General features: G+C 37.4%; 2 protein-coding genes across 2 annotated transcripts; one reads left to right on the plus strand and one right to left on the minus strand.

The window, feature by feature from the left end:
• Positions 1–119: 119 nt before the first annotated feature.
• On the plus strand, positions 120–4,879 carry LOC146167435 (BTB/POZ domain-containing adapter for CUL3-mediated RhoA degradation protein 3-like). The gene is made up of 6 exons (XM_083391668.1): positions 120–401; positions 625–780; positions 1,159–1,296; positions 1,822–1,996; positions 3,443–3,638; positions 4,184–4,879. Exons 1-6 carry the CDS (start codon positions 191–193, stop codon positions 4,406–4,408), a joined length of 1,101 nt encoding a protein of 366 aa, XP_083247794.1. The 5' UTR covers positions 120–190; the 3' UTR covers positions 4,409–4,879.
• Positions 4,699–16,730, minus strand: LOC146167436 (uncharacterized). The gene is made up of 12 exons (XM_083391655.1): positions 16,603–16,730; positions 15,330–15,654; positions 14,541–14,671; positions 13,608–13,828; positions 12,297–12,935; positions 11,496–11,605; positions 10,700–10,968; positions 8,889–9,076; positions 8,292–8,465; positions 6,670–6,810; positions 5,748–5,876; positions 4,699–5,382 (listed from the first exon to the last, which is right to left on the minus strand). Exons 1-12 carry the CDS (start codon positions 16,673–16,675, stop codon positions 5,290–5,292), a joined length of 2,493 nt encoding a protein of 830 aa, XP_083247781.1. The 5' UTR covers positions 16,676–16,730; the 3' UTR covers positions 4,699–5,289.
• Between the last annotated feature and the right edge of the window lie 821 nt (positions 16,731–17,551).

Here is a 17,551-nt window from a genome sequence, read left to right on the forward strand (position 1 = left end):
TTTCAGTGTTTCACCCTAACATACTCGAACGTGAAATACATTTTTTTAGTTATACAGAGCTTAAGTGATTTATGAAGCAAATCAACGATTATATTTTATGGAATAAAATATATTTTTACCATCAATTTGAATTAAGTTCTTAATCTTACTACGTTTATTTTTTTGTTTTTATTTTTACAAAGCTTAAATCATGGCAACTCAGGAACCACACTCGGTGCCAATTTACCCCGCGAATGTTCAAAGTCACCCAGGAGCCCTTATCAAGGAGTCGAGTGTGGCCCTACCCCCGCCAGCCAACAACCTACAGCACATTCCATGCGCTTCTACATCTGCTTTGCCTGCTGGGAACGCCCTCGAAAAGACTTTCGCAACGCACCATCTTTCCCCTGCGAAAACCACAGGTGTGTTAAGTTCACAGCACATTTAAGCAATTCAAGTTTAAAATACAATTTGTTAACATTATGCCATTTGGTTTGCAACTTTTGTAGTGGTCAAAAATGCTATCGACCATAATTGACATTTTTAGCAAATGCTTAAGTATATTTGCAAACTGTAAAACATACGATTTTATGTTCTATGTGTGCTGTCCATAATAAATAATAACTTTATTACTAATATTTCCAGAAGCCCAAACTGCTTCGGCCATCAGTTCAAACAAATATGTCAAACTTAACGTCGGTGGATCGTTGCACTACACCACCATGGGAACTTTGACCAAGGAAGATAACATGTTGCGTGCAATGTTCAGCGGAAGAATGGTTGTTTTATCTGACAGTGAAGGTATGTGTATGAAAAGCATATGATGTTACTCCTTGTTTTGTTGAATATTTAAGTGAAAATCTCTATTGAAGCCAGTATCTTAAAATTTATTACTCTACTTGTGGCAATTTTTCTAGTATCATTTGTACTGACTGATTAATTTAAATTGTTGTACTTTCAAAGTACTTTTACATTTATATGTCAGAACCAAGCTTTACTATTATCCTAAACACAAATTTATATATAATTATTAAACTACATAACTCTTTTAGAGAACAAGTTTTTACTTAAAACCCTACTTAAACAAACACATTTAATCTTAACAACGCAAGAATATTATTTTGTGATTTTGTCAGACTGTATTCAACATGACCTAAATATTCCTATTAATCTGTGTAGGGTGGATATTAATTGATCGATGTGGAAAACATTTTAGTGCAATACTAAACTACCTTCGGGATGGCTCTATCATTCTACCAGACAACAGATATGAGATTGCGGAGTTACTAGCTGAAGCAAAATACTATCTTATACAAGGTTTTAATTCCTTATTTTAAGGGCTTTAAAACTTTATTTTTATTCATTTTTTAATTCCTATTTTGACAAGTTTTACATAGCTTGATTTTCAAGTTTACCTTTTTAACCAATTTACAACTATAGGTAAATGTTGACAAAATACCTAAAAGATGTGGATTTTTGTTTAAATGTACTTAGATATTGCACATTTGGTGTTTGATTAGTAGGAAAATTTCATTTGAGTTATAAAATGTGCAGTATAAACTATTTTTAAGTGTGGTACTATAGAAAGCAGGGAGGTCCAACTCAAACATAGTGACGTGCAAATTTTATCTTATAAATTTTTTGTGTGCCAAAGTTTAGCAACTATTTTTTTTTAATATTAAAAGCGCTTTTATAAAAATCAAAAAGCAGTATAGTGTTATAATATCAGAAGTAAGTCCTGATAGTAAGGGTTATAATTCTCTATGGGCTTACTTTTTAGATAAAAAGAGTAATTATTTGCTGGTTTATCATGCTAGTAGAATATAATTTTTTTTTTTCCAGGCCTGGTGCAGCAATGCGAAACCGCGCTTGAGCGTAAGAATCGTGAAATCGATCCGATCTGCCGAGTTCCGATACTCACTTGCCACAAGGAGGAACAGGACCTTGTCCGAAATACAAGCAAACCGATTGTGAAGTTTATGTACAACAGGGGCAACAACAAGTATTCTTACACAAAGTAAGGCTTTAGTACACTATGCACAGATCTTTAGTATATATGGTCTGAAAATGAATTTGGCCTGAGTGGAAATTCAAAACACATGACCTTCAGTCATACCGGTACTGTCGCTCTACTAACTGAGCTACATAGGCTCAAGAGGGGAGCACTTCAAGAAATAACCATATATACCCCCTAGCCTGCTACATTCAGTAAGCAAAACTGGCCTGCGGTGGGATTCGCGCTCATGGCCTCCGGCCATACCAGGACCGTTGCTCTACTAACGGAGCTACATAGGCTCAAAAGGGGAGCATGTTGGGAAAAGACGGTAGCACCATTGCTGCGTCCTGTTTGTACATACAGTGCCTTTGCGATGGCACCAGGCCTAGTTTTATAAATTATTTGTAATTTTAGAGCATATTTGTTGCATGTGCTTTTAAAACTGAAAGACTATCAACTTTATAACATTTCACAATTTTCGACTCAAAGCTTCTTTAAATCTGCATAATATTCTTCTGGTTTTTATATGATACCATTAGTAATGTCTAATAAATTGCAAAAACACTCAATATTGCGAGTATTTGAAAAAATGTTACTTAAATGACCTTGGTTTGTTGTGGGCGGATATGTAAAATGGAACAATGTAGGCTGGCTATCAGAGGCTTGGCATTGTCTAGTGTGCCTAGAAATTAAATACTGACAATCACAAAATCTAAACGAATGAATTAACTCAGACTGTCTGGGGGACAACCTGACTCATGCTCATGCTCATGCTAATGTATGATAATTGACTCATACAATGCTTTTAATGTCTCGTAGAAACCACTACTTTTAGAGACAACCTTCAGTTTTTTTGACTTGTAATGCGCTTCACATTAAAAAAAGTAAAACGCGTTTCTTTAAACCATTTTAAATAAAGGACGCAAAACAAAATCGGTTGAAAACCACAGCTTGACATTTTAAACAGATAAATATTTTTGCACCTGGAAGAACTGCTATATATTGTTTATTTGCTCCAAATGTCTGTTGCAAAACATTTCCTAACCAAAAATGTTGTAAAGTATTGTTACATTTTATCATGATTATGTACAAAAAAAAGACATTTAACTAAAAAACGAAAAAAAAATGTTAAGCTTCACGGTTCGTTTTTTAAACCGTTTGAAACTTAAAAAATTTCAAACAATTTTTATAAATGACTGTGTTTGTCTAATTCAAAATAGGGTGTCTAATTATAAATAGGGAAAAGGTTGTTCTACTTTAACAGGATGAAGCACGGTTGTGTAAAAGCTTGTCAAGATTTCAATACAATTTGTCTTTATATAATGCCACCTGATTAACCAAATTTCAAACAGCAAAAAAAATGAGGCTTGTATATAGTATTTTTGACTAACATGCTTTTCTCAAATACAAAACTAGCGGTTAAAAGTTTTATTCGCCGTTTAACAATCGCCTTAACTTCGTCTCCAGCTCTTCAGACGACAATCAACTGAAGAACATCGAGTTATTCGATAAGCTTTCGCTTCGCTTTAACGGCCGCATTCTCTTCATGAAGGACATAATAGGCGACGAGATATGCGTGTGGTCGTTCTACGGACACCAGCGAAAGGTGGCCGAGATCTGCTGCACCTCGATCGTGTACGCCACAGAGAAGAAACAGACAAAGGTAGGCTGTTCCAACTAGGAATGTCGTCCCATATTATCGATGCGGAGCCGATACCATCGAGGGATGTCCTTTATTATATCGGTTCGGCACCGATGCCCGATTCCACGTGGTAGGATCGGTTCTTGTCCGATACTAGGGTGGTATCGCTGCCAATCCGATAATAAATTACCATAGGAATTTTAGCAATGATCTACGATCCGTCGTAGCGATTCAATCATGAAAGCAAAATTTATCAAAAAATAGTAGGTTAATAACAGAGGTAACTAAACTTTTTAACGCTAAAAGCAAACTTAATCTGGCAGTAAGGCTTGTCTATTATGCTTGCTTGAGCCTTACGTCATTTGGTATCAGTATCAGAATAAAATGCTATACTTGAAACTAAAAGTTCTATAGCGGAAAATAAGGAGTAAACTTGGCCTTTACTGTGTGAAACACGCAAATTTATTTAAAAAAAAAAACATTTAAACCAAAGCCGAACCTTCGACATTTAAACTTTTTCGTTACGAAAATATTTCATCCTTTTATTTCCCTACGTTGCACCGCAGGTCGAATTCCCAGAGGCTCGAATTTACGAGGAAACGCTCAACATTCTTCTGTACGAGCCGGACCGGCCCAGCGCCGGCCTGATCGTGGCCCACGCCGAGACCGGCCAGGACAGCGGCGCCGTTACCCGGTCCGGACACAACTGCCAGAGCGACGACGACCTTGACGAGTCGTCAAGGTCACACCGCGTGCGGCGCATTCACGTCAACAGCAACCGACCAGTCTGAGGGCGTTTTTTGTAATTTTTAATGCCATTTTTTGTGCGAAAAGTATATTGATGTTGTTTTTTCTTATTTTGTTGCGTATTTTAGTATTTTGAGGCGGAGTTGCTTGTTGTGACCGAGTGGCAAACTCCCCGTTGCAGTATGTTAACTCTTTACTAAGTATGCTATTTTCTCTGATTTCTGCCTAACTTTGGTCAACCAAAGGCGCTTGTATATTTTAGCTGCTAACAAAAAACCTCTCAAGAATTTATTTTGGCAATATTCATCATTGCTGTTTTGAGGTTGTTCAACGAAATTTTCGTAGTTAAACTTTGACCAAGCACCATAACTCTTTACTTATAAAAAGCGTTTTCTACTAAATCGCATCAACGACAGGTGAAAAAAACTTTTTCGACAGCTCATGTATGACTGTTTGCCAACCTTTACTCGAGCTATGATTGCATGGTAATCATATAATACACAGTGAAATATTTATTGCGACTGATTTTTGGCAAGGTGTACGAACATAACTTTTCACAGAAAAGGAACGAAAGCTGTACATTTGATGTCGAACGGAATCGGCATTATTTATAAATAGATTAAAATTTAATTAATTAGACAACAAAAATGCATTAAATCTACTCTAGACTTTACGAAAGCCAATTAAAAGTTGGTTATTTTTAGATGCTTTAAAACAAAAAAGTTCCACTAATCATTAGTTACAGGAGGGCGATAGAATATAGATTTTTTTGATAACTTAATTAGGTTTAAAGCCACGCTGAAAATTACTATATTAATCTAAACTAAAGTAATAATTTGCAAAGGGTGGTGTGATATCTTGTAATCAAACTGATATCAAATCTGCACCGATAGCCCGATTGACACGTATTGTGTGTGCTGATAGCTTACATCCATCCACTTCTAAAGGGGATTGGTTGGGGGCGATCTGCAGACGGCTTGGGGGGTTTGGGTGGCACTGGAGGCGGCTTCGGGGGTGTCTGTATGATAAACAAAGGTTTACAAATAGCAAGGAAATAAAATAAGCAAAGAGTTTGAGAAAAACAAAATTAGCAAGAACTTGGTATTTTTAAAGCGAGATTGCAAGTATTTCATTATGCCTTAATTTACGTTCTTTGTGAAGTGCGTGTCTGGAAAATTTAATCAAGTTATTTGACATAATGGGAGTAAATTCAAGATGATTGATTAGTCCTGACGATTGAACTTAAAAAATTAAAACAAAGCGACTTGTCCCAATCATTGTCACAATATGTCAGCAACGCAGAGGCAATCGTACGTCGATAGTTTGATTGGTTAAAAGAGAAAGTAGCTAAAGGTTTTACGACAGTAAGTTCTATCAATTCACCTGTGGAACGGGATATGGAGGCAACGTCGGTGATGAAAGGTCTGACTGAATTGTCGCCGTTCTATCTTCTAACGTCTTGTCTTCCAAAGTTCTGTTGCTCGTAAAAGTCCTCGTTTTGTTGACAGTATCCTGGCACGAAAAGATCAACAGTTAACGTAAAATATAGGGAAATTATAATTCTTATGTTTAATTTGCAATCATCCTTTGTTAAGTAATGTAAATAACACCCTTTAGGAGTTTAGGACTTTCGGTAAAGAACCTTTCAATCTAACTCAAAATGCGTTTAATTAGAACTGACATTTCTGGCTTAGGAAATCTATTCAACACAAAGACGCAATGCAAAAGCGCATTTTATGTTAAAAACGAGCAATATGAGAATAATTTTTAAGTGCAAATGTGCCAATATGTGTATTCTTTTAAATATCAATTTTTTGCAAATTTAAAACTAATAGACGTTTTTTTGCGCTTTGTGTGATTCTAACGGGTTTTACCACGGTAATAATACCCGCACGATTTCCCTCTATTTTTAAAACGAGGACAATAACAAGAACGTAGGCCTAACAAAGTGTTTTTCAAATTTCAAATCGTTACGTTTACCGACAATTATGAGTAGGCCTAAATAAAAGTAAGCTTCCTTAAACATAAAGCATTAAACACGCCTTTTTAAAGAGAACGACTATATAATTCTACCATTATGCAAATATTTGTATGTGGGCCCACCAATATGTCACGTATCGGTTTTGCCAATTGAAAGCAATAAATAACACACTTTTTACGAAAAAAAGAAGGCCTAATCAGAATGCTTACTGTTCTTCATGACCTACTTACTGTTCTCGGTTGACCTACAACTAACCAAAGTTACGAAGGGTTAAACAGTTAATACTTCCGTAAGTGACTTAAAGCAATGCGTTTTTTAACTTACCGTGCTACCGGCGTGATCTCTCGTGAAGTTTCTGCTTTGGAAAGCCCTCACTGTTTGCCGGTAACTCGCTCCAAACGATTTGAACCAGGAGCTTCGTACGGACTCTTGGCGGACGCAGTACAGGATAAAGATGAACAATCCCTAAACAACAGCGTACAGTTATTAGAAGGGCTGTCGAACAATTTTAATACCGGAACGATGAAAATTGTTCTTACCAGAAGGTATAAATTTTTTTCTTGCCGAAACGCATAAAATTTTCAGAGATGACCTCATAAACCAGCGGTTCTTAACCCATGGGTAATTACCCACATGTGGGTAATTTCAGGATAGCAGGTGGGTAATCAGCTGAACCAGAATATTTAGAATTATGGTTGTAACAAACAATGTCACAGCTGTAAGCGTTAAAGTTGCTTTGTTACTTACACCTTCTTTGGATGTTTTAAGTCCTTTAAAAACAACCAAACAAGCACATGTGTATTTTATCATTTTTACAATTGTTTCATCATAGTGATCATTGTTGTGGCCGGTTTTACGTATTTCGTTTTTATGTGACGTAATAGTAAGATTATTCTTGTTTTCGCTAACGGCGAGCCTAGCTATTTTTTCATAATCAGTTTGCTGTTAGTGTTTACTTTTGGTAGTCTTAGTGGAGTTGTTTGGGGTAGTATACAGTAGCTAAAAGTGTGCATTTAGAGTCAGTGTTGAGACAAGAAAGCTATAATTTTTTATAGCAAAATGAAAAAAAAAAATTAGATTTTGGGTAATGGGACTATGATCTGGACAGAAATGGGTATTAAGGGAAAAAAGGTTAAGAACCCCTGTCATAAACGGAAAGTCTAACACGAGTAACCTTATAGAAAACCAGAGGTATCGTTCGATATTGTTCTTAAATGTACAACTGATCTATTAGTTTACACTTTACACATAGTCTTTCATCTGATCACGCAAGGCGGTGGGCCAAAGGAGTAACATTGCAATTGCATTTGGCTTGGCTAACCTATGCGATTACCTCAACTGAGGGTAACTCGGTCGTATAATTTCTGTTAGAAGGGTATGGGATCGCGCAATATCCCATAAAAAAACTACCAGTGTTGTAATGACTTAAGTCACTGTTTTCAAATGACTTGACTTGACTTATTAAGTTATTTTGCTAAAATGACTTGACTTGACTTACGTCTTTTAGACAAATCAATTGACTTGGAATTAAGTCATTGAGTCAAATGACTTGAGTTGAAATTAAAGGTTTTCATTTACGATTTTAATATAAAATTGAGCTATTTATCGCAAGTTTTGCACATAAAACGATTAGATTGCTGTATTCTGTTTTTGTTGCTATTTTTTAGTTAAAATATTACTTATAATCGGACGAGTTTGCCTATTTTAATGGTTTATCGTTTTATTAATATGTTGGTAGTTTGACTTGGAGATGACTTGCTTGAGTAATGGCTTGACTGGGACTTTATTCGGGCAACTTATGACTTGGACTGGGACTTGACTTGACTCGAACTTAAGTTATTTCACAAATGACTTGGGACTTAAGTTATTACAAAATGATTAACTGGGACTTGAGTCATTTTAAACGACCTGTTTACAACACTAAAAGCTACGTCATTTTCTATTACCTGGAATGAGTTAAAGACCGCAAACAGGGCAGCGAAGGCTTCTTTGGCGCTGTCGTCATTCGCGAGAAGCATCAGGAAGCCGAAAATCCAGGGAAGTCCGAGCGCGAAAACCATGCACAGGGCGCGACGCGCGGCTTGCGACATGCGACGCAAATCCACGTGCTGTCGAAAAACCTACTCAAAGGTCAAAGTGTCAGCAGTTGATTAAAAGTATCAGCCGTCGATTAATTTATGTTAAAATCGGGAATTTTGTAAAAACTATTTCAACGATTTTATTGCTTTTACCAATATTATAATGACTTCAGTAAAATGCACATGACTTGATCAACTCAATCTTTCGGGCAATATGATTTTAATTTGCTTAAGTCAATTAGATAAATGGCTTGACCTGATGACAATGACGTGACTTAGATTTGACTTGGAGTTTGTTGAAAATGACTTATCTTGCATTCTAAATGTTTTGCGAATGGTGTGACTTGGATTGAACTCATTTCAAAATGACTTGCGCGGGCAGTCTTGAGATCGCACAGCTAATCAAAGAACAATTAGGCCGCAACCCTTCCCTACGTTTTTTGTAAAATACACAACATTACTCACCTTGGATTTATATGTGATGTTGTACATGATCACAAAGAAGACGGCGACGTTGACGAAGAGTATTGCTCCGACTGGGATCGCAACTGAATAGATTAGCGAAGTGATGTTGAGCCAGCAGTAACGGCCCCCTTGATACTGCTCTTTCTCCAGTGTCGTGGCCAATGTGACCACGACCACAGCTGGAAGACCTGAACGGAAATAATTATTCAGTGTAAATTTACTGTTTTTTTAAATTACTTGATTTAAAAAAATTAATTTATTCTTTGGTCAGATGACTTAAATTGAACTTGAGTCATTCGACTTACACTGTATATAGTGTTACTTTTCACTTTATGATAGACGTCGAACAGTTTAGTTTGGGGGTGTTCAGATGCACAATAAATAGAAATAATAAGTAGGTAAAATTTGGAACATATTTGTTTTTTTTATTGCCAACAGATTTTAATGTCTTTTGGCTTGTATTGCTAATTTTTTTCAAGTGATTTGATATTTCCCTATTTTGCAATAACTTTACCGACTCTTTTACAACTGCATTCTGGAAAAGATAAAATTCTACCGAATCACACTGGTCTTCATTTATGGTCACGAACGTAAGATTTCATCAGTGATGCAAGTCATTTTTCGTTTTTATCTTCTTGCGTATACTCTTTCTTTTGAGCAATCTAGGGCAAAGCCGAATTAGGTAGGAATCACCATTAGCTGTTAAATATCCGGTCCACGTATAGTATACGTGTACTTCCTGGAGTCAAGCCAGGTGTGCGATATAAATGGAGCAGGCACCCTGACTCATTTAAACCTCGAATGTTGTCGTTAAATATTTTAGGCGTTCGTTTATGAATCAGATTCTAACAGACTACATAGAACGACTGGTGATTATAAATTCAAACTATGGAAGGTCTTGCCACAGATTGTTATGAATTAACCGTTGTATATAAACTGGTGACATAGTCGAAGAGCTATCAGCAATATTTAAAAATAGACTCAATTGCTTATAAAGAATCACCTCAAAAGTTACACACGATCGAATTTTGGCTTTATTTTAAACAATGTGTTAACAAAACTTTTGTACCTGGCTGACCCCCTTCGCGTTTTTGAAATAAATAAGGACCTTATACATTTTGGCAACAAAAAAGTAGAGAAGTCTACTGAAACATAATTGCTTTATTGATCAGGGCCCATCTCAAAATACACGCAAATTACCGCAAAATACGGTATTTAGGCGCATCACTTCCTCTTATTTCTACTTCTTTTTTCACTCCTGTTTATTTATTAGCAGAAACTTTTTGATTAAACGTTTTAATGTCTGTAAATATAGTGCCACAATAGTTTTGGATTAGAAACGAAACTATTTACCTAAATCGTAAAGTAAACAGATGTTTTGTATTTTCAGTCATGGATCGCGGTCCAAAATGTCAGGTATCGGTATCGAAATAAACTGTTTAGTACAGGGTTCATCAAACTTTTTCTCATTAATGGTAGCATAACTGTAACCTCTGACCATCGCGGGCCGGATGTTAGGATGTATGATCGCGGGCCGGATTAAAAATTTGTCAAACTGCATTAAATTATTGTGATGCGAAGGAAACATAAATGACTATGCAACAACAACTGCAATCAGCCCTAATACATTGTCGCGCAGTTTCAACTTTTATAAAAAAGAATTAGTTTGGAGTCGCATCATACCACATTTTAACTGTACTTCATCTTCATTGAGGAATGCCGTGGGCTGGATAAACTAACTCGGCGGGACGTAGTTCCTGGTGTAGTATTGGACATCCCATTGATTTAAATAAGCGCAATGGCCAACTCACCGTAGCATAGAAACGAAGCGACCCAGATGAATCGGGTTCCTCCGCTGTTTCCGCTCTTGGCAAGCACCAGAGTCCGGAAAAGGAAGACGGCCTCCACCAGCATCCAGGACCAGGAGAGGAGAACGGAGTAGTGGAGGAGTGCGGTTAAGACGAAGCAGAAGGTGGGAAGATGCGTCTTGTCGATCCCGACCAGGAAGACTACGTTGAGAAGGAGCAGAGAGCAACAGAGGTGGATGAGGATCTGTTGCGGGAGCTTGCTTCGGAGATGTCTGCAAGAGAAGAACGTGGCTGTTATATGGTTACCATATTCTTCTTTGAAAAGGATGTGTCATCTTTTCCAAAGAAAAATGGATAGATTTCCGAAAACGCTGAAAGACGACCAAACGTCCTACTTTTTGAATTTTTTTTTACATTTTTTAGATTATATTTTTGGTATTTTTAATCGTTTAGGTCCGGCTTTTTACAAACAACTATGTTAGAACCAGGGCTGAGGGTTCGGGACTGAACAGGGTCGATTTGTTTTGCTGAAGTCGGACACCGGATTCGAGTATGGTGGATTTTTTTCCAACCACGTATTGTGTATGGATGAATTATATGACACCCTTACGAGTGGACTCGCCGTATTTTACTTAGGCCTACTTAAATGGTTGAAATACAGACAGTAGAGTTAGGGTCGGATTGGGACTCGGGAATTTAAGTTGGGTTCGTTTTTGGGCCAGAGTCAAAGTCGGGACTCTGCAGCCCTGGTTAAAACACTACGTCAAGGAATAAGGCATCTTCGGTTTGTTTGACTTACTTGAATCTGAGGTAGGTGAAAATTGTGGCAAGAAGGCAGGCAATTGAAACAGCACATCCAATCAGTGTAACGTAGGTTAGATAGAGCGGCTCGTAGAATTCCGACGTGTCCTGTGTTATGCAAAGGTATTATTTCGTCGTTGTTTTCTAGAGCGAGATTTTTAAAACAGTAGCATTCTTCTATTTTAGGTGATCATGTAAAGCAATCGAGATTAAATAAAATAATACCGAGCGTTTTATAAATTTGAAACCATATCATATTTCAAGGTTTTATAATTCTTAAACTTAATTTAAAAGTTTTAATGTTAAACAAGATCTTATCCTAATGCTATCTTAATTTATCAAACATTTTATCAGACGTCTACAAAATATATAAAGAACGTAGACCTATAGAAATTTGTAGCATGATGCAAATTGTAAACTTTTAAAGCAATTCACTAAAAAGATATATAAATTTAATCATTTTGAACAGCGGCAGTGTTTATTTATCATCAATGAGGGATTTGGGTAAACTTTCGACAAGTTTTGTTTTTACAAATTTTTGTGTCGATCTTAATATAAAACATCGAGGTCAGGTGTTCTTAAACTGGGTTCAGTGGATCGCCTGGGGTACATGGATGAGATTTAGGGGCTCCAAGAAGGCCAATTCAAAAAATAAATCGAGACGAAAATATTTGGTGCCTTCTCCTTAAATGCACGTGAACATTCCAGTTTGATATTTGTTGAACCAAAATTAGCACATTATGTTCAAGATGTAAAATGACGTCTTTCTAAAATATTTGGTCCACTATATGTTTCTCACCAAAATAACGGCGAAGTGAGTCATGTGATCGCACTCGCATGTAACCCGTCCAAAGCTGGAGTTCGCGCTGAGGTTTCCCTCCACCATCCTGCATCCCTGCTCTGACCAAAATCCCTCCTCCCCGCGGCCAATATCACCAAACTCCCAGAAAACGCACTTCATCTTCAGAACACTCTTCATGTCCCCTTGTGTCCTCTCTTCGCCTTCGATCAAATCAACTCTTCCGCTTAGATTGTTCGGGAGTGCCATCTGATGGCGGATAATGACGGGCGAGGCCAGATTCTTCATCGCGACTCCTTTCACCTGAACCGAGATAACGTGGCCCATGACGTGCTGCTGTGGCCGTTTAACCGGCCCCTCGCCGAAGTAGGCGTGTCCGTGGCCATCGCGCTGCACGAAGAGCGAGGGCTTGCGGTAAACCACCGAGCTCACTTGCAACGTCACGTTCGCACTTTTTCGCATAGCTTCACGCAAGAGTTCGCGCGACAGCTCGGCCGAGCTCGCGTCGACTTCGGAAGCGTTCGCAGCGCTCGGCATCTCCTCTCCGAGCATGGACGAGGCGAGGCGAGCGTCATAGGCTCGTGACGTCATGTTGGCGATTTCGACGCCGACGTTTTGGAAGTTTTCGCTGACGTCACCCTGCGAAGAAACAAAAGTTTTTTTTTATAAATGTGTACTTTAGGAGCCTATAACTTTTAATCTTTAATTTCATATAAAAATAAATACCCGTAAAACTTAATGGCTTGGTTTTAAGTGCACATAAATCAATTTATTAAAATAATTGGACTTGATCCAGGGAGTTATGTCAAACTAAGTGGTTGTAAAAACATATAGGTTCTACAGATGATCTTTCATTGTTTTAACGTTCTAGTAAATAATGGGTGATATTGACGTCATATTAGCTATTGGCTAACATCATATGGATATTGAATAAGTGATCCCCGTGTTGTTGAGAATCTATTCTAAACGAATGTCCTCGTAAAAATTAGTTAGAATAATGAGCAAAGAATCAAATGTTTCTTGTTTTAGTTTGGATCTTAAGGTTATGAGTAAATGTTGGCAGAATGCAGTAAGTATAAACCATTTATAAAAAAACACGTAATATAATAAAGCTTTATATTACAAAAAAGTTAGAAAATTTAATCTAAGATATGACTAAGTTTCGCAACAGGTTGAAAATAGCCAGAAAAAAGTCCTACTATTTTTGCAATATGCATCAACGTAAGCAAACGGCATCATCACCCTTCTGGCCCTAGGCGACCTTCTTAACAGAGGATGTCCAACGTACGGTCACTACACAAAGTTCTTAACCTGTGCCACGTCATAGACGTTCGTCACGCGGTCCACTGTGCTTATGACGTCACTGGGAGCCAAAATGGCAGTGCTGAGAGTTGAGTTGGGTACATCGAGTAGGGTGCTGAGCTGTTGAGTCATGTTACTAACGGTGTTTTGGTCGACTTTGGTGAGATTTTGAAAGGCCAAGATGGAGTTGGTCAACTCCTGGACTTGCGTTATTGTGAAGGCCGAAGGGTCTGCGAAAATAAACATTGATTTGAAAAAATACACGTAAAAAACGTTTTTTTAAGAAATTGATATAAGTGGAGAGTTACTTCAATAAAATTAGAAAAGCCATAATATTTCATAAAAGCGACATTTCGCAATTTACAGACGTTTCAGCAAAAAAAAATCAAGTGAAGATAAAAGCGATAAAACGTAAAAAGAAAGGAAAAAAGGACAAAAAATAGCAGCGAAAAAAAGGCGATGTATGGGTCAGTTCATACTGCCAGGTGTTAAAAAAGTATAAAGGTGCCGAGGTTGTATCTATGTTGAGTTCTGGTTTATGGTGTTGGATCATCAACGATTCCAGCAAAAAAGTCGATATTTGTCATGCCGTGAACCCAATATTTCCGGTTTATTGAAATTAACCTTAGAGAGAGTTACTTTTACTAAAATGTAGCCTAGGTAAAATTAAATTTCTTACAAAAACAGATCGTTCAAGGGATTATACTTTTTGGAATAAAAGTAAAAAACGTATAAAACGTATTAGTTTCCAACAGAAACAAGTAAAAGCTTTGAGTTATTTTTAAAAAATTCTGAGGAAATCGAATGATCACGATAGGAATAATTGGCTTCAAATATTCACTAATTTCCAACAACATTGTCTTGGCAGTTGCGCTAAATCATTATATTGATACAGCATAAAAATCGTTCTTGTGAAGTTGTGAGTACAACAGCTATTCTCACCTTCATCTTGACATATAAAATGCCGATTGATATCGCAGTAAGTGTCGTCCCATTTCCAATAATGAGCGGCCCACAATTGCACGCAGAATGCTCCCCTTGTTCCCGGCTCCCCTTGTGCCCAGTTGTTGTAACTGTAAACAGTAATGAAGTGTTTTTAAAACAAGTTATAAAAGCTGGAGCAAAGTTCAAGCCATTGTCACAGAAATTTTTCGGCTTTAAATCTAAATGTTACGTTATTCAATATCAGTAAACTATAGGTTGACTTTACTTGATTTATTTCGTATAGAAATTCGCGCAAACGCCCATGGCAAATAAATAATGATGAGAAAAGTGTCGTTAAAATAGTAGAAAAGGTGCAATAAACAAAAAAAGTATAGTCTTGTTCGAATATCCAGAAACACTGGTCTTTTCACAATTTGAGTGTTTCATGACTGAAAACTTATCTGAAAACCCAACAATTTGTTATATACACCAAGTACACCAAAAAAGTTCTTTTAACCCTTAGTTGTATTAGGGCGTTGGAAAATATTCTATCATTTGCTATTACACTTTTACGATTTGCAGTTGGCGGCAATATCAGTTTTAAAATTTGAAAATGCGCACGTCGGACTCTGGACTCGGTTAGTTTTTTTCTTACTCGAGTCCCGATTCCCGAGTCCGACTTCAGAAAAACAAACCGACTCCGTCAAGTCCCGAGTCCAACTCCGACTCCGCAGCCCTGATGCAGCCTACTGTCAAAATAATTGCCCACCCCATAGGGCTATAGCTCAACAAAAGCCTTTATCTTACATTGAAGGGTTGTAGGCTTGTCCCGACAGCCAGAATGGATCCTTAGACGGCGTGCTTCGATTTAACTTAAGACCGATCCAAACACTGTCTTCAGGCATGCTCCTATTCCACTCTATATAACCCTGAGTGAAATTGTAAAGGAAATCTCCCAACTCTGGGGTTGTGGGTTCGACCAGGGTCGCGTTGTGAAAGGCGCACTTTGCCCGGGCTTGATCGTAAGGTACAATCTCGCTGGAAAGGCGAAGCCGGACTCCGGCGCGTGTTGCAATTCTCTGGAATGCTACGGGGGCAAGAAGTAGTTCTGGTTTTTCCGTCGCAGTTGTGCCTGCAAGTGAAATTAAAAAAAACTTCTTAAACTGCGTCCTTTAAGTGTCTAAGGCAAGGTCATCAAACTTTTTTCATAAAGAGCCGGCAAAAGTCTGACTAACGCGGGTCGGATAACTTTTAGGATTTACGATCGCTGGCCGAAAAAAATTGTCGAGCCCTATTAGTTTGAATATTGCTATAGGAAGGAACTATAAACACTATGCAATAACAGCTGTAGTGAGCCTTACTAAATTGTCATACAGATTACCATTTCATCAAAATAATTTTGTTTTGAATTGCATCCCACAACTTTCAACTTTACTTCATCTTTTGGAAAACCCGGCGAGCCGAAGTTTGGTGACCTCTGTGATAAGACAAGGGCAGCCAAACGTTTTTCGTAAAAGTTGGGAAAAAAGGATTGGTATAATCATGGGGCGGGTTGTTCTAAGAATTAAAAGACTGCCGGACGAATATAAAACTTTGTATTGAATTTAATTTACTTGATTAATCCCAAACGAATAAAGCATAAAACAACATTAAACAAAACATATAGCAACTATAGTTGCTTAGAAAATGGCTCTTCATATTTTTTATTTAACGCCAGTTGTTATTTTCCGAGCTACTTTTGATGCGTCAAGGCTGACACGAGTATAGTCTGAGTTTATAAAAACTAATTCTCTGAAACGAATTTATTTGAGCATCGACACGATTTAGTTTTGCTACTCAGTTTGTGCGATCCTCATTACTGAAATCATTCCAATTACTGAAAATTTCAAAAACATTAAATTAATTGTTTTACATTATTTTCGATACAACATCTTTCAGTCGTAATTTATCTCCAAAGAGGTGACTAGCAAACCGTTGTTTAATTAGACTATTTATGTCTACTTTTTCCACTGTTACCATCGCTGGTAAATTTTTAAATAAACGAATAATATAGAGTAAGCATATGCTTAATGCTACTTACCGACGGCGGCTTCCATGATAATTGACCACACGAAAACTCGTAAAAAATACACAAATATTGTTGGCAACGTCATTTCTAGTTGAAACAGCAAAGTCGAATCTTTTCTAAACGCTTTTCAAAATGCCTCAATCTCCTCTGAGCATTTTCACGCAACCTTCGCGGGTTTATCACGGGCTGGTTTCTCAAAATAGAGTAAAGAAATCGAAGCTCCTTCTATTGTTCGCGACAAAGCGTAAGGTACTTTTTACCTGGATTCACGTCATTTTCCGGGTCAGCGCTCGAAGCGGCAGCGCGGCGTATAGGTGCATGTACGTGCATATGTGTGATCGTGAAGTGACTAACCGCTCGCGTGATAGCCACCGCTACGTGTATTTCCCAGTTTGGAAAGTTGCACTGCGCGGTAACCTCACAGGATGTAAGTCAGCCAACACGCTGGGTATAAGCGTCATCGTGGGTCAACGGCTATTTAGTACCTTAACCAAGTGTTTTTCCTGGAAAATATCCTTAGAAACCAATCTAAAAAAATTAACCAACTTGGGCAATTAAACACTTGGACTTGATTTGTCCATTTTTTTTAAAGATTATTGACTTTAGTTACTTCACAAATGACTTGACTAGGACTTAAGTTTTAAACTACCTTGTTTATCACATAAACTATAGAGGAACCAAGCAGCTCGAAAGTTCACCGTGTAATATTTTCCGTAAAAATATTTTGATCAGAAATTTCCACACATTACTGGAAGCAACCTGACTCCTCCAGCAATGAGACTTTTAGCATTGTAATTACTAATAAATATTAATAAAATTGCAATTACTAATAAATATTAATTTCCGTACGTAGAACCTATAGTAAATCAATCCTGGTATTTTAACCTTTCAACAATTTTTTTTGTTCTATTTTTACCAAAACCTCTTCACTAATTAAGTCCCTTCAATGTATAGTAAAGAT

This window comes from Ascidiella aspersa, chromosome 1, assembly GCF_963924565.1.
Source record: "Ascidiella aspersa chromosome 1, kaAscAspe10.2, whole genome shotgun sequence".
In the NCBI taxonomy this organism is placed as follows: Eukaryota; Metazoa; Chordata; class Ascidiacea; order Phlebobranchia; family Ascidiidae; genus Ascidiella; species Ascidiella aspersa.